The sequence below is a fragment of the Antrostomus carolinensis genome, unplaced genomic scaffold, assembly GCF_000700745.2.
Source record: "Antrostomus carolinensis isolate BGI_N321 unplaced genomic scaffold, ASM70074v2 scaffold21514, whole genome shotgun sequence".
Taxonomy (NCBI): Eukaryota; Metazoa; Chordata; class Aves; order Caprimulgiformes; family Caprimulgidae; genus Antrostomus; species Antrostomus carolinensis.
In genome coordinates this window covers 1-18173 of record NW_010313108.1, presented here as the reverse complement: position 1 = coordinate 18173, position 18173 = coordinate 1, and the positions used below count along the sequence as shown (strand labels likewise).

The 18173-nt window shown below is 39.9% G+C and overlaps 1 protein-coding gene across 1 annotated transcript; it reads right to left on the bottom strand.

Moving 5' to 3' along the window:
• Window positions 1-10484: 10484 nt before the first annotated feature.
• Window positions 10485-17296, bottom strand: BTF3L4 (basic transcription factor 3 like 4). The gene is made up of 5 exons (XM_010167246.1): window positions 17234-17296; window positions 16229-16342; window positions 13572-13773; window positions 11700-11759; window positions 10485-10884 (listed from the first exon to the last, which is right to left on the bottom strand). Exons 1-5 carry the CDS (start codon window positions 17285-17287, stop codon window positions 10838-10840), a joined length of 477 nt encoding a protein of 158 aa, XP_010165548.1. The 5' UTR covers window positions 17288-17296; the 3' UTR covers window positions 10485-10837.
• Window positions 17297-18173: the final 877 nt, after the last annotated feature.

The window sequence follows — 18173 nt, the reverse complement described above, 5'->3', positions numbered from 1 at the left end:
GGTTGTCATCCTCACAGGCCCCAACAGGATGACAGGCCACAGTCTATGACAGGAAGTCTTTTTTTAATTTTCTATTTCCTCTTTCACCAAAAGCTGGTTGGAATTTATTTTCTTAAAGCTATTTGGAACCATGAGTAACAATTCTTAAGTAGGCATTGAGGAAGGAGAAGCACATATACTGTCATGATGTCACCACCTGAATTATTGTGCTGGGATATAAAAATACTTTGAAAAGCAGCATGGCCAAAATTATCATATCATTTAATTACAACCTACTTTCATGACAGGCCATCAGTTAATTAAGAGTGTCAAAATGCTGAACTGCCTCCAGCTTCTACATGCTTTGCAAATGACATGGAAGTCATCTTCTTAAATAGCAACAGCTTAACCAAAAGTGTAAAACCCATAGTGAAACGCTTTGAAACATGAGGCAGTCAGCTGAACTGACATCAAACTCCCCACACCATAAATTCACTAGGGAAGACAGTTATAAACCATTTAATTTGCTCTCTGAAGATCATATTAACATGATTTGTGTGTGTATGCCTCTCCAGAAGTATTTTTCCTGAAATTGATATCATTTTTAAAAGAGTTATAAAAAAAGGAGTCTTAAGTGACTTTGGTCTGTGCAGCTATGCACGTGGCCTGGCACCTTCCCTCCAAACCACTACAATACAGGCAAACACAGTGCAGAAGGCTTAGAGAAAGGATTTCTTTTTTTCCTTCAGAAATAATCCACCTTCACTGATTCTCAAGTAACACATATAACACTAGAGAAAATGCTCTGTAGATGGAATGTTTGAATAAAGTTGGAAAATAATGGAATTGTTTTACCCATTTATTATACCTGGCACCAAATCCCTTATTTTCTTTATAGGACAGTCTTTTTTTAAAAAAGATTTTTTATAAACTATATAAATTTTATATAAATTGTAGCAAAGCTAAAGAAGAATACAGTGCAAAGCATACTGGATAGAAAACTCGTGCTTGAACCAACCATCAAAGGATTAGAACAGCCCCAAATGCAGAATTAAGCAGATCATCTTGAAACCAAAATGAAAACAGTGCAGTCCCTCTCCCTTATTCTCTCTTTGGTATTGAGGTGGTGCTTTCACTGGACAGCCAGAAAGAAAAGTGGGGTTTTTTGTTTGGAAAAATGAGTGCTTCACACTGAAAAAAAGACTGATGAACAAACATCTCCCCCTATAGTTTGCAAAAAGCTGAGCACCTTAATAATAATGAAAATCCTGTTTCTTGGTTTAATAAGGGAACCAAGCAAAAACTGAACCCGAACTTCATGTGGTATGGCAACATGGAAATGCATTCCTCGGAGAACGTGCTGGAATAAAAGGCTACAAGAAAGCAACCTGAGAATTGAGCAGAGTTGTGGCAGGCTCATGGCTTCATGACTGTGGCAATGTCCAGGTGATTAACAAATTAGGGGTAGGAGAAAAAGATGAGACTGAAATTCCAGATAATTTATGCACGGGGACTGAGGAGAGTTTGTTAGGCCTGTAAGTTATGCAATAGGCAAAGGACTTCAAATATGAGAAAGAAACAAATGATCCTCCTAAAATGAGTTCAAAGGGCTTCTTATTACTACAGACTTTGATCAAGAATCTGAGCTTGGTAAAAATGTCATTTAGTATAACAGGCTGTGAAAATAAAAGCTGACCAGTCAACAAGGATGGTTCGCTTTGCCAGGATGAGAAATATCTCAAAGCAATTTTCACAAAATGGTGATTGTTCAACAATTTTATGTCCGTTTCGAATGGAGTGTGGTGCTGGGTGGATCCTGTTAGCAGTGTCCTCTCATGCTAGGACACTAATGCTGTTTCTAAGGAGGAAACTGAGCCCTGTAAATGGATTTTACTGCCATTTACAATTACTGAAAACCAGTTGTCATTACTTCAGCTATCCCTGTGGAGTTTATCATTTAAGGTAAAGGGTCATCTTTTATTCTGTGTTTTTACAGAAAACAGTATAACAAGGAGTAGTATCCAGCAAGGCCCATTACACAATATGATGGTGTAACATTAATTGGACACTGTTCTCCCCCAAGCACTATCTTCAGCATTTAACAGACAATCCTTGAGATCCAAGCGCTAGCCCAGCAGTAGCTGGAGTGGCATTGGCTACACACACTTCCAGTAAATGGCAGAAAATTCCCATCAGTGGCAGCTGCACTGGCTCAAACACTTGGGACACCAGCCTATACTACCCTCCTTATTCATGAAAACATACCCAAAATTCCCATTTGCCAGGTGTGGTGTTGAATATGGACTGGATGAGTCTGGAATCCCACAGGCATTGGCATATAAACACTAAATCACACAAAAAAAAATTGAGTGAAAGAAGCAATGACATCACTGGTGATATGTAAAGATCTCCTTGCTGAATACAAGTCACTAACTACTCCAGGCAAGTTGTGCCCTCTTCCCCATCAGTTCGTTCCTCTTTCACTTGTATATACAGCAGGGGCGAGACACATGGTCATCTTCATTATGTTATTTAAGTCAGCAGTGATGGCAAACAGGTACCATCAGAGACAAACCCCACCACTACATCCCATGGAAGCCTTACACGTGTAGAGGGATCAGGGTCAGGAGTACACACAGTCCTTCCACTTGTTTATGAACTTGATGGCTCTGCCTGAACCTTCCTGTTCTCCTAGCAGTGTCTTGACTTCACAGCAGTGTGGCAACTCCCTGCTCAAGCAAAAGGACACTGCTTTGCTGGGTATAATTAAGCCTATTTAAAAAAACCCCAGGCTTATTTATGCCTTACTAAATCCCATGATTGAGATTTTGTGGAGTGCTGTGAGTCAGAGCACTTGGAAAGCCCTGACCATCTACTTTCCCAACATCTCAATGAGAGATGTCAGTTGTCCAGGTTTGTAACTCAGAAGCCAGCCAGCTGAATGTTTTGAGTTTGCTAAAAAAGGCCGGTACCCATTCCAAACTGCCAGAACCCTTGCAAAACCATTTTGACTACGATACAGGATTAAGTACAATGTCAGCCAACAGAACAGGGCACAGAAACTAACAGCACATACAAGCAGGGAGCTGCTTTCTTTGGTGAGGGGAAGAAAAAAGCTCCTTGCCATCTTTGACATCTGTCCTTTATCTTGCCTTTAACAAACCAGAGATGTTCCGAGTATAAAACCTGCAAATACTTTTCCTTTACCAGGATTACTTAACTATGGTAGGAACAACTTTTAAAGCTTGTTTTCATTGTGCAAATAGACAATGCATGTAATAGCTCCCACAGCAATTTTTCATGGGACTGCTTACGAGGGTAAGACTAATTGAGGACAAGTATTTAATCACCTCTCTTATCTTGGCTTATCTAAGAGTTAACACAGAAGGGCAAAAATTGAACCAAGGCATATCTTATACAAATTTTAACACAGATTAATGTCTCAGATGAGAAACTAATAAAAATAATTTCTCACCATCTTTATTCAATGCAAATGAAATCCTGTTCTGAATAGCTACTACTTTGTTTCTTCTTTCCTGACAAATACTGGCCAGCCCAAAGCATAATGAACCTGAGGGTCAAAGCAATTTGAAAGTATTAGCTTACTGCTATGTCAGGTAGTCCAAATCCAACAGCTCCATAGCTGCTGTGAGTATTGTCTGAGAAACAGAGAGGGGAAGACAACAGAACTAGCAGTCACAAAGGAAAATGCACTTGGTATGCATTCCTGATGACGGTACTGTAAGCCATTGAGGAAACGGGGGTATAAGACATCTAAACCTTTTACTAGAGCTTACTGCAAACTCACGGAGTGCTTGTGCAGATTAAAGCCATTAAAAGTGTATGCATTTGTCATGGAAAAGTTTCCAACAGTTAAGATGCTAATGCTGTATGTCTGCTTGCTCAAAGAAGTCACCAAGACCTCAGTGACCTAGACTGCACTTTGAAAACCCCTCTATAATTTATCAAAGTCATCAGGATAGAACACACATACCACTAGAAACAATAGTTAGATTATCCCTTCAAATTTGACCATAGCCTTTAAAAGAAAAAGTGTATGGAATATTTCTACAGAAAACCCATTTCAAGGTTCTCAGGAGAACTGAGCCAGAAAAATCACCGTGTAATGGGATAAACTATTACAATTTCAGGGCTGGAAGTGGCCAGCATTTCTCAGTGCATGCTGCCAATGAAGGAAACTCTGCAACTCAAAGGGCAGGAGAAGAGATAGAGGTAGTAATATTGCTGTGTTCACAAGGTAATAATTTACAAGAACAGAGAAATCATGTGGCTGAGAGAAAGGTGATGTAGAAAAGACTAGAAAGTGTAACACATTCCCTGTTTTTCAGAAAACAGACATAACTTCTGTGTCAAGAGAAATATCAGCAAAATACCCAAATATCCAGCAGCAGATTATGAGAAAACCTGGTGTCTTTCAGTCAAGCTGAGGAAGGAGGCTGTGGGAAACTTAATACTTAAGAAATCCTTATTCAAAGTAAAAATTATGTTAGGCCCTATTTGCTTTATTTCAGAAACATGCAAAAATACAAACCATCACTAATTGCAACTGCCAATTGCCACAGAGAGCAGACCAGAGTCTCCAGCGCTAAAGTGTTTCAAAATGAACACAGCAGAAACTTTAGTTGCATCATTACTCCCCAGAGATTGTAAAAATGCTGTAAGCACAATATAGCTATTTTCAATTAAACACCACTTATCAGAAGCCATCTGAAACCAGATCTTGTCACAAAAATGGAAATTCCTTATTAAAGATCTCAGTAAATAACTTAAAGGGTGATTTTTCAGTGAACGAGAACTATCAGCATTGATCAAAACTTCAACAGCTTGCCAAAAAAAACCCCCAACAAACCACCAAACAAAAAACAAGCCTCAAAAACCCCCCAAAAAACCCAAACACTGTTCACTGAAAAAGAAATGCAAAATGGGGCGAGAGGGGAAGGCTGTGTTTGGGTGCTGTGCAGCTGCAGACCCGTGGGACGGCTGAGTCAGAGGGTGGCTGTGCTCACAGCACACCAGGGTCACACGTGGCAGCTCATCAGCCCAGAGTGCAGGCAATGCCTGACCCTCACAAGGCACAGTGAGCTGTACTGAAAACCTATTTCACAATTAAATGTTTCAAAACAATCTACAAGTTACAGTACCTGACCAGATCAGTCGCCCAAGGCATGGATATGGTAAATCCTTCCCTTCTCCCTAAACTCAGCCCGACCCTGGCAGCAGGACCGCGAGTTCCCCCGCACTGCCTTGCCAGGACAAGCCTTAGAAGCAGAGTAGGCAGCAACAGCAGGGTTAGCTCAGCCTGCGAGGCTGGTCTGTGTGATGGTCACCTCTACCACGCCTGCCCAAAAGGACTGTGTGCAAATGCTTTCCTGTTAGAGGGAGGTGACCATTTATTTCACACAAATTTAAAGCGAGCTACCAGCTGGTAAGGCGAAGACAGCCGAGATGGCCCTGAAGCTGCGGCTTCCTCTGCAGGCACCCACTCATGCAGAACAAACTGTGGGTTCAAATGCTGCCACCACGGCTCTGGATGCAGTTCCACAAGCTGGTTAAGGCAACCACAGCTGTCAGGAGGAACAGTTGAGCTTTTAGCACGAGCACAGCTACACAGTCAGCAAGCTGAGCTGAAAACCATCTGAAAACCAACTTTACAAGAAGTAATTTACAGCCAGAGGAGCAAGCTGATCCAGGTGACCTCAGACATGAGCTACTACTGCTGGCACTTGGGAAAGCTAAGGAAGGGAAGGCTTGGTGGCAGGGAAGTCCGAGATTGGTGAAGGCTTTGCAGGGGAACTTCACTCTTGGTATGCAAAGGTCTCGTATCCTGCTGACAATCTGTTGAGATTTTAAGTCTTCACTTACCTATGTCTGGCAATAAATTGCATTGCTTGGAAATTTCCAGCTCCACACACAGCCTCAAAATCAGATCTGATGTTCTCAAGATGCAGTTTGCACCACATTTCCCAGTGTCTATAGTAAGCTGGTCACACAGCACCGGCTCCTCTTTGTCACCTACGTTGCATTAGACAGAATCTAAGAATACATTAAATACTTTCTAATATGACTTTTGGACATAAGCAGTTACTACAGCGGCTGCAAGGATGTTGCAAGAAAAGGGTACGAGGTCACATAACTCCTTTTATTCAGCTGGGATATGTGCACTGAAAGGTCAAAAGGCCTCAGCATATAATTTTGTTTCAGTGTTTGCCTTAGCACTAATACTTTATAAAAAAGTACTTTTACTCCAAGGAGGAAACTAATTTGGCATAGTTACAAACTACATCTGCAATGCAAAGTTCAAGGAAATGCCACCTAATATTTGGGAATCTGACAGATACCAGGTTACCAAGAAAAAAACAGTGTCTGAGCAAGCTGTGGGATTGTTCTTTAGCGAGAGGGTGTTTCGTACTACTGCCAGCCCACCAAATCATATGTATTCATCATGTGGAAGCAAAGTAGGTTGGTTTTTGTTTTGTTTTGTTGGTTTTTTTTATATACCATTTGCACAGATGTAGCTCTTCTCTCTCAAGAAGCATCCAGGTTTGGTGCTCATTAATTTACATTACACAATCACATGAGGCAGAGCAGTACTCCTGAAACAAGGCAAACCAAGGCACTACAACATGTAAGAGTTTGTTTTTTCTTGCCAAACACAGAGGCTGAAATTAAAGCCCAGTTCCAAATAACCCTGCTCTAGATATCAACCCGGGCTTTCACCCAAACATCCCAAGACAAACAGTTTTAGAACTGGTCTCCTCACTTGCTCTGCTTGGCTACCCGAATGCTTGATTGCCACTGCAGCCTGCATCGTTCCGAATAAATCCATTAAATTCTTTAGCGTCTGCAAACGAGTTTTTGAAGAGCAGGGTGGAAATTTAAAAGACAAACAAACAACAACAACAAAAACCCCACACAACAAAACCAAAGCAAACAGTTGAATGTGAGCAACCATTCCCCGTACTTCTGCTGTCACTTCCGTGAAGTTGCCATGGCTAGTGTTGTGATGTGCTTCTGTTCTGCGTCACTTCATTTGCTCAAGTACAAAACACAGATCATTTAATTAGTGTAATCTTGATCTCCAGAACAATCTGTCTGTTCACTTTGGTGAACAAACCAGCATTGTCTTCAAATAATAAACAGAGACTATTCTTAAGGGCCAGTGGCAGAATTCATTCATCCACCTTCACCTACATGGCAGTTTACTCTGTACATCCCTTCTGTCTGGAGCAGTGCAGTCTGATTCCAGGGAAATTCAGGAGAACCCCTCCTGGGACATTCCCCAGCAGAGACATGAATTGATCTCTTACGTAAAGCACAGATTGACTGCGCTGTTCTAACTTCCTCATTTCTTTCTTGTTAACAGCAATGCATTGGTCAACCAACACGCTAGCCAGTAATTAAATAATCTGTAAGACCTGCAGTGCTCCTTCTGTACACACCAAATCCAAACCATTATTTGTGAATACCTTGGCAGAAGGGAGTTCATAGCAACTCCTAGCTCCCACGGAAAGTTGACAAATACTAGTGAATTATCAACATATTTCAGCACAACTTCAGTAACGGTTCCAAATTCATCCTTATCATTCTTGTGCACTCGTCAAATATTCCTACGTAACAAAGTTAAGAAGAAAAAATTCCCCTGAACCCCTTTATCAGCATCTTTATGTTCATATATATAAAGTAACTCCTTCCACCCTATCAACATTCTTAGGTGCAAACTTACTTTGTTACCGAGTGCTGCACGAGAACTCCCTTACCAGCCCTCAGTACATGGTCTCCAGCACCGCTGACTGTGCTGTAAATCTCTACCATCCATCATACACGAGCATTTTTTTCCCCCCAAGGAGAACAAATTCAGCACAACTGCAGGTTTTTACAAACTTGCTCTCCTGCCTGAGAGAGGCCAGCCAGTCCCAGGTTTCCCATCCATAAACCTGGGAACTACACAAATCCAGCGGTCAGGGCAGGAAGACTCATGTTTGCTGTCTGATACATTTGCCAAGTTCTTGATTCTTTCAGTGTTCACCGATTCAGCTTTGATTCTCACACACAGAACCCATGAGATGTTTCAACCTATGTTCTCCTCTACCTTCCTATTTTCAAATCACTACCAAATCTTTAACATGTCAAGATCTTTACCGGTACCTTTAATATGTCAGTGTTTAAGTAGCAAGCAAGTTAAGCTCAAGGGCTTCAGAAGTACAGTGGTTATGATGCTTCAAGCCAAGCAAAGAACATTTTAACGTTCAACTGCTCACCTCCATGTGGGGAGTTTTTCCTGTACCGACACTCCCCAAAATTGCTCTTCGTAACTTTGTATTTCCATGAGCACGTACACTGTTTGAGTTATACCATGAACAAATATGAAGAAGAAAAATAGCTTTTCCCACAACAGCCTTGATGGGTTACCTTTAATTAAAATCAGTTTAATGATTGATAAGCTCTAGCATTTCCAGCAGCAAATCATAAGTGGTTGACTGTTTTCAGATACAGTGGAAAAACTGAAGATAATATAACTACATAAGCTAGCATATTTAGTTAGTTTACTGGTTGTCAAACATAGGAAAAAGTGAGAGTTTAACATGTAAATTGTCATGACCAGAGCAAAAATTAAATGAGTATTTTGTAGGAAACAGAAAGTTCAACTACATAAACTTATGGAATCATCATTTCCAATGCTTACTCCTAATCTCTCACAAAATTACTTTTGACATACTCCCTAGATCAGAAACCAATGAGTGTGAATTTTCAGTATCTGGTTAGTATTAGGGGAGGGGATGTCCCACACATCAACTCAGCACAGTTGCTACTTTGAAATGTCCTTCACTGGTGTCCCTTAAGCAGAGAGAAGAACACTGCAAATACCTGTTTCCTAGTATCCTTCATCTGCTCTTTGCGCTTGCAGAGGCAGCACAAGGCAATTCAGCGTGCCTGTGCACACACTGGTGAGGACAGCTCTTCCTTATCAACAGAACAAATGCACCTGCAGCCGATTTAAGGTTAGCCACACAACAAACCAAAGTTCCATTCAACACTGCAGGAAGAACAGGAGAGTGGGGTATATGGGAGTGTGAAATCCCACAGCTCTAACAGGATCCTGCCTGTATCTCCCTCAGTCACTGTCAGGAAGGATGCAGTGCTGTTTGAAACGGCTGCTGCATCCACCTGTCGTCCCTCAGCTAGGGCTGGTGGGAGGAGGAGACAACACACCAGAGGGAGCATTTCCTCTTTTGCACTGTTATTTTATTTTGTAGTAAGATCCATGTAGTATATAAAATATAACAGGAAAAACGGAACAAAGCCTATAAAATAAATGGAGGAGTTCAGATGACGAACCACTACAGCTCTGCTTTTGTGGTTTTCTGATGATGCCATCAGAACTCATGTCCTGTTTACCTTGTACATTTACAGTTCTCTAGCATATGAACCTACATAAAAAGCTGATATGTTCCAATTAAGCCATAATTAAGTGACAGATGAAGAGGAATAAATGGCCTTCGTAAGCCACAGCTGCCCTTGACACAGGTTACAATGATGTCTAACTATACCATAATGCACATTACATCAAGAACCTTGAAAGAGCCTCTGAGAAAACGGGTTCACATTAAGCATTTTAAAGAAAGGTCATAAATACTGCACTGTACCAACAGCACCTCCCAATGTCCTCCTTAGGCGTGAGGAGCATTTATGGTTTTTAAGAAGCTACTACATAGATGACACCAAACCTAGAGGTAGGTTATAGGCAAAGGTTACAGGCAAAAAAATAAAAATTATCTCCCCTTGAGCTCGTCATTGCACAAACTGCCCAGCAGGAGGCAAGGCAAAATGTCAACAACTCTCTTCCCACCTTAAACACTGCTCTCGGGGTGTGTTTAATTCCTAGTGCCGCAAGAATGACAGTGAATCATCAGCTGCTAGTAAATGCAGTCATGCCAAGAGAACAGCTTGAAGTTATTCAAGCAAAAATCTGTTACTGTGCAAAACTGGTGGACTGGATTGTTACCAACTAGACCTCCGAGTTTAGGAAGTGACCTGATGGTAGAGAACCAAGGTGTTTGTTTTCCTTTTGACATGGGAAATACTCTACGTAATCAACAGGAGAACACACTGCTAAGCCTATGTGGGAAGAGTCAAACATCAGCTTGTTTCAAAAGGTTAGAGAGACAAGAAAAAAAGAAAAGGTTGAGAAAGGTTAAAAAAAAAAAGCATACTTTCCTGAAACCAAGTTTTCATTTTTAAAAAGTTACTGTCACAAGCTGGTAAAACAGCTCATCTTCAGTATCATCTGGGGTCAACATAAGGTTGATAACCATTCTGATGTGTACATTTCAACAGGGGTGAGAAATATATCTGCAAGTATAATAGTTAACAGCAAATTAAACCCAAGTTTTAATGGTGTCATGCCTCCAGGTCACAAAATGTGGGCAAAATTTTAATCTAACTACCTTCTGCACACTATTTGTTGATAACCAAAAAAGTAACAATGCTGAAGATCCATTTTATTTCTACTTTCAAAGGAAAAGGGGAAAAGGTTAAATAAGTGTTCTCCAATTTGTTCTCCACTATATGTACACCCACACACATACACACACGCACATGCACACACCCCTCAAACTGCACTGACATTTCTTTTTGACCAAAAGAGTAGATCCTGGGAGTAAGTGCAAAATACAAAATCAACTGACAGAAAATGCTGAACAAACAGCATCATAAAAATACAAAATATTTATATTACTGAACTATTAACAGATGATGTTCTCTGTTTCTTTAAAACTTTGGAACCACATAGCTGATTTCTTAAATCTAGTCCATGCCAGCTTCCAGAACTATTAATGATTTAGTTAGCTTCATTCTTTGATGCTTCATCAAAGTTTTCTACGAGATCTGAAAGAGATGAGAATATTTCATACAGTAGTGTCCAGTAACATTACCTTCGTAAGTTTAAAGAAAATGCATATAATGTGGGAAAGGTTAAGCAGTTCTTAACTATACCCATGCACACCATTTTTAATGGGCCAATTTCAAAGGGCTTCAGAAAAAAGGCTTTGTTTGAACATACACTATGAACTAGAAATGCAGAAACACTCAGAAGAGCAGGAGCTCTAACATGAAGTGATTAAGATCTGATTTTCAGAGGTGCTCTACTAGCTGCAGTCGAGTCTTGAGCCATCAGGATTCTTTAAAGAATGCCTGAAGTTAGCCACCCATCAACTGCTATGCTCCAGGAAACAGCACTGTGGACAGAACTGAATTTTTATGCAAGATCACAAAGAAATAAACCAGTGCCAGAGTATGAGGAATTGAACTTCTGGGTCCACCAGTTTGTTTCGGCTAACACACCATACCGGTATGATACAGAAGAGTGTGGTGATTGATAGGCAGTTATTAAATGACAAATTAAGAACTTACCTAAAAACCTTAAAAAAAAAAAAAAAGGCCTGAAATCCTATCTGGATATTTACATCACTTGTGCAACCTCCCTGAAAGTATTTAAACCTATTTTCACTTAGGAATTAGCAATTTGCACAAGGTAAGCCTTTTTTCAGAAGCTGGAATCCAAATTCATCAATGCTTTAATGCTGCTTGGTATATGAAGGCTTCTTTAGCAAGTCAGAAGTGCAATCACAACAAGAGCCAAATGCTTAAATGCATGAATGGAAATATTTATACATTAAATGGACACGTGTGTATGTGCCTACCTGGGACATCATCATCTTCTTCATCAATATCTTCAGATTTTGGTGCTTTACTATCCAACACTATAAAAAGAAATTTGGTGCCAAGTTCTCATTATACAGAATTAGGGACAATCACACAACAAAATAAAAAGCGCAGCTGAAAAAAAAGAAAAGCATTTCCCCAACCCCCAGTAGTGACAAACACACAAATGACTGGGTATCAACAGCAATCAGCATGGTCTACTTGGGAACATTCTTGTACCAAAGTACTAGCATAGCGATTTCCAACGCTCAGGGGTATTAATGCAGAGCTGGCAAAAGATCAGATGATACAGAAAAAACCCAGCGTGACTAAATCTTCTCACTGAAACCATCTACTTCAAGGCAACAATAATGTGGTACCGACCAGGGACCAATATATCACATGATTCAGTTACTAAGGGGCCACAGCTGTAAGAAAAAAATATTGCCATACCAAGGGTCCTGCATCAAACTCTAAGTCATGGAAGTTGGAACATGCTGCCAACAGTCTAGAGAAATGCAAGACCTTAAAATAAAAGAAAGCATTTTTCTCACTGGTCTGACTTCCTGTACTACCTAAAGAAGCCACAGTAAGTATCTGTTGGTACTGAGGTTGTATCAAAGAAACATGGTTATGACAATCCATCTCTCTATATTTTGAAAGGTATTTCACATATTAGTAAAGAAGGAAAAATAAACCCTTTACTTTCAATTAAACTCTAAACACTAAATATAGAAGAAATTAAAATTATGGATTTAGAAGGAATAACTATTTGTTGAAAACATTAAAGCAGCTGATGTATTTTCTAGTTCCAAATCTAGACAATTGCAACAAGTCCAACTGCAGTCTTTTTAATGGCCATAACAGTCTAAATATGAAAACAACAATTTTTTTTTTTAAATGTCCAACATCATCAGGGCTTGGTATCAAGAATTAGTTTTTGGCAATATGCAACATGAAACATGAACTCTGACACAGCTACTTGTAATGAAAAGTGTAGCTGTTCCGCAGTCTAAGAAAGCTTTCACAAACCCAGATCAAAGTCAACAGATTGATTACTTTGCATGTTTTAAAGTCTTCTCACATTCTAATTTCATAACATATACCATTATAAGAATAAATTTCCATCTATTCTTAAATTACAAACTTGCTTAGGGACAGTAGGTGAGACCTCTACAAAACATGCTACAGTGCTTCCCCAAGGAGGGTATCATTCTAAAAGGGATTGTCCCCATATCCATTTTAATTGTAAAATTACAGTAATAGTTATATCACACACATATACCACACTGTCAGGGTTTTAAAAGGAGTAGAAAATAAAGAATCACATTAAAAACTTTAATGGTTTTGGTAGTCTGATTTTTTTTTTTTTTTAATCAAGGCTTTGATTTTTAATTCATTTTTAAAAGTCTTGGTTTAATTCCAAAGAGAATCATAAAGCAGAAGATAAGGAACATGTCTCTTCCTCTATATCCACAATAGAAATGTTTTGTACGAACAAGGAAAATAGAATTGACTCCCTGACATGACAAAAAGAACCTGTTGAGTTTTTCCAAATAAAACAGTGAACTGGCTTTCCTCAGTATTTTGTCATAGGCAGTTGTACACCTGGAATCACAGCAGGTCTGACCCACAAGATTAATTAATTCATTCATTTAAAGTCTGGGCCTGCCTATACAGAATCTCAAAACAACAAGGCGGGGAAAAAAGTTTCCTGCCCCCATATTTCCTCAACAGTGGAAATATGCACACATGTACACATGCTTTTGATCATCTTTTAAGTCACATACACTGCTGTTAAATTCAAGTTAAAACTTCCAATACTTCATGTGTTCTTTAAATCAGCAATGGAAGATTCCAAAGAGACCTACCTTGTCTTGGGAATTGTTCAGCTAACTTCCTGAGACTTGTTAAGCTGTCAGCACCAAGCTGGCTTAAGATGCCTGGAAGCATTTCTGTGATCGGTTTAGCCTCTGCATGACCAGTAATTGCAAAAGTGTTAGCAGAGAGGGAAGCTTGAACCTTGGGGTTGTTGAAGTGAATAACTGTTCCATCATCTTTTATCATGTTCACCTGTTTAAATATATTAATAATAATTACAAAAATGTTGCAACATTATTAATTCAAATTATTAATTATCAATTCAAATCTAGATTTAAAATATGTATTAAAAATTACAAAACTAGTACTCCTCTCAGAGGATAATATAACCATGACAAAAGCATCTGGAATTAACACCACCTAAACTGGAAGTAAAATATGAGTTTATAATAAAATATGGAGTCATACATACTATATGGAAAGACAATTCAAGAGCTCTAGTTCCTTCATAAAATACACTTACCTAAATATTAAGTATGAAGTATGCAAGGGACTGTATGTTATCATACAGTTCATGTACATTTTCAAACAAAGGCAAAAAATATACACAGGTTATTAGACTGTAAGTCATTAATGAGTGAATATGAAGAATGCCTAAGGAAAAAACCAAAACCTTCAGCTCTGGAGTAACTCTCTACAAACTAAAAGCTCTACCAGAAAAACCTTGCCACATCAGTTTAAGACACCACCATCCCCAGCTATCTGTGTCACCCATCAGGAAAACATTGTTTTTACAGCAGAATTGGCAAAGACACAAGACTCACAACCTGGCCTCCTTGCTGCAGCTGCCCAAGGCAGGGATGCTTCCTGCAGAGGCAAACACAGAACTGGAGCTTCATGTACTGACTGCACTAGAACAGCTTCCACACCTTCCCAACAACTCCACGATGACTCTTCTAAGACTAAGTACATCGTACAGTGACCCTGCTCTCTCGCTCTTCCCTGGTCTTCTGAATCACCAACTACTGCGTTTTACAGCCTGCTTTGCTCCTACTGCCAAAGTTTATACTGGCATATTTCTATGGGTTTATTTTAAGGGGTTTTTTTTAACTTATGGGGAGACAGAATGGAAAGTTAAGATTTTATTTTGGCTAAGCTATGGTTAAGTGGAAAATAATTTTGACTGAAAAAAGGAAATGAGTTCTACTACCCATTGAACCAAACAATAGTAATAAACTTATGTCACAGAACTCTTAAGTATTGTTTTTAGTAGAAGTTACAAGGGGAAAACAGATATTTGGGAACTAAAGATCTAAAACATACAAACATTTAAGTTACTGATCTTCACACAGCAGCAGAATTCAAAAGGTGTTTTGAACAGGAAAATGAGGTGTGTTGCCTTCCTGCAAAACTGAAGGATGTCCTGTCCCTTACACATGGGGAAATGGTAAAGGCTTCAAGAACGGTTGTCTTCTTACTTAAAAGCCTCTTTTAAAAACCACACAGATGAGCTACTAACACTTGACTCAACATTACTAGCCTCCTCAAACTCGTCTACCTACACAAAGTTTACCAAGGTCAACTTGTGTCCACCTGAACACAACATACTGCAATTACAGACCCAGCTATCAAGGCAGAAGCATATTGCATCATCTTCCTTCACATCAAGACATTTAAAAACACGAGTGACCATGTCTGAATAAAGATCTTATGCTGTGGGGTGGGGTAGGGAGGCAGGGGAACCAAAAGAGAACAAGAACTGTGTCTTTCTTTGGGTTCCTATAGCTCAGCATACACATTCCAAGCCCAAGTAAACAGCCAAGCTGCATTGTTTCTGTAGCAGAGGTATGAAAACTTACAGTCAAACCAGCTTCTACACCCAATCTCTATTTGCCTTTGGATGAGGGGTATGCACTAAGTGGCCTCTGGAGGCACCCTGCAATCCTGCTTAAATTAATTAATTACTGATTAAATATTACATTTAACCAAGTACTACAGTAATATTGAGTTTATGATGAAGGAACACCTCCTCCTCCCACTTACGAGCATTACTTTCTACAGTGTTATGGAAAATGTCAGAGTTTCCATTGATATTTTATGCATGTGAAGCAGACATATACAAGGAATATCCAAAACCTCTATATTCCTACTCACTTTAACAGAGAAGCTGGTTCTCTAAAGCCTTTGCCATGTTGTAAGAAATGTCACCTCCTGTGACTACCACAAACAATTCTCATAGTTCTCATGCAGTAAAATGACCTAGTTTTGATAATACAGACTTGCAAGTTCTTACTCCTGGTATTTTTATGGTTTTCTTTATATTCTGCACCACACAACTGTTGCTTTAGATGTCCCTGCACAGTGCATCTACTGCTCTCCTCTTTAAAGCAGGTAATCAAGTTCATGAAGTTAAGAATCGAGAGACATTTTGGTTTGCAATGAATGCAAGACACATACATAACAGCTTACCAGCCTCTACAATCACTATCTGGCCAGCAGAATCTTATCCTTCCTTCCTCTAGGTATGTATGCATTAATGGAAATGAGACAATAATCAAATAACTTTACCTGGCAGTAAGCAGACCTGTAAGTTTGAGGGGAAAGTTGTTGTTTAAAAACAGAAACAAACCCTACCAAAACACCAACACCACCAAAACTTCACAGTGAATTTAATTTCAAACAGAAAACACTTATTTTATCACTATACCTCTTCAATGCCAGCAATGTTATTTACTGCCAGTTTTTTGAGGGAACTCTGAAGCTTTTTGTCATCAGCTGTAGCTGTTCTGTGCACCACCTTCTTCTTTCTGCGAGCTGTTCCCTGAAAAGAATCGAGACACAACCATCAGCTATTCTTAAAAATCTCACAACTCTTTAATTTTTGAATGTCATACTGCACTCTGAGCAACCTGTCTGTAAGCCATGAGAGAGCTCTGCAGTCAAAAATGCTTTTCAACTTACTTCCTCTTCACCTACAGCTTTAGCTCTCACTCTCAATTTTAAGGTCTTTAAGTGTAAAAGACCAAAAAGAGACGAAATAGCAGAAGTACTTTTCCCTGCCCACAAGCCAGATTATAAAGAGTTTCCCCGAGAACTTTATTTTTTAAAAGATGAAGCACAAATACAGCGATTTAAAAAGGTCACACTTTTGTAACCAAGTAATTAACATTTTTAAACTGTTCCACAGACAGTAATTTTGGAATTCCTACTCTGCAAACTTTTTCATAACCCCACCTACGGTCAGGAGATGAACACCCACACTGAACAAGCCATATACTCTTTTTTTTGTCATACTAGCTACCTGCTGGCTCATGGAAAAGAAACAGCTCAGTACAGAGTCAGATAAGCCTGGAGCTGGCACAAAGGAAGGAACTCCCCAAGAGGGAGAAGAGAAAGGCAGAACTGGAACAACCAACAGGTAAGCTTAGCTTGAGCTCTCACAGGTCACAACAAGTCAACTAATTAAAAAGAAAGCTTCACACACTGTGGAAACTACTCATTCAGCAGTTCTGAACTGGAAGAAAATTGCATTTCAGGTCGCAGTACTATGATTCAGATGACACAAAACCTGTGATTTTCAGGCCTTCAACATATATATTTTTTTCCTCCCTCCCATGAACTAAAGTCTATGTTTTGAACAACAAATTTCTGAGATGTCTCTCCTCCAACCTGTGAATTACAGGAAACACTGCATCTCTGATGAGTTGCTCACCTTTCCTCCTATTCGGACCTGTGCTTGAAGCTTGGCCAGTTTTTCTTGATTCATAGTGCTGTGTCTAAAGAGTAAGCAAGAGATACAAATACAAGTTAACCATCAAATTAAGGAAATACTAAGGAAAACTTCTCCACAGTCCATTTTAAAAGTACTCTTAAAATTGCAGTACGTTTTTGAACTTGCAGAAAATTTACTGAAACAGTGCATCAAAAATACACACAAACAAAAAGCTTTAAAGTCACACCACCTACAACAGGGCATTTCATTTTGCATCAGAGGTACTAACTGTAAATTTCCAAGTATGCCAGTTTACTGTTGGAACCATTTGACAAAGTACTGACTCAGACCCAAATCAGCATGTACAGCACAAGTGCTTCTAGGAAAACACTATACTACCTTGAACATTATTTCCAAATAATGCATCTCTGATACTTTTAGCTAATAAGCCAGCTCCAAACTTCATAACCCAGTGAAGCCCGTGTCTTGACATATTTCTTGCATGAACCTCTGGCAGCCATTCATCCAACTCAATGGCTGGGAAGTTAGTCAAGTGGCTTCTCTAAGAGCCAGGTGGTATCTTTAAAGCCTGCAAGACCTGAAAATCTGTAATGGCTGGAAAAACACCTTCAGCCTTCCAACACAAGGAAGGCATTTGGGTGCTCTGCCCCAAGAAGGCATCAGGGAACCCCTGAATGAAGAGGAAACTCCCTCTGCATTTGCATTGTACCGAGGAAGCGATAGGGAGGGGAGACGCTGCTCCCACGGGCGAGCGGGGATCCAGCAGGCCTCAGCACCACCGGGAAGATCGCCACACGGGCAGGGACCGGGCGGGGAGGCGGGAGATGGGACTCAGGCCGGCCGGGCGGCTCGCTGGCTGCCCCCAAAGCACGGGGAGCGGGAGGGGAACCAAGGCCTCGCCCCTCAGGAGCCAGGCACC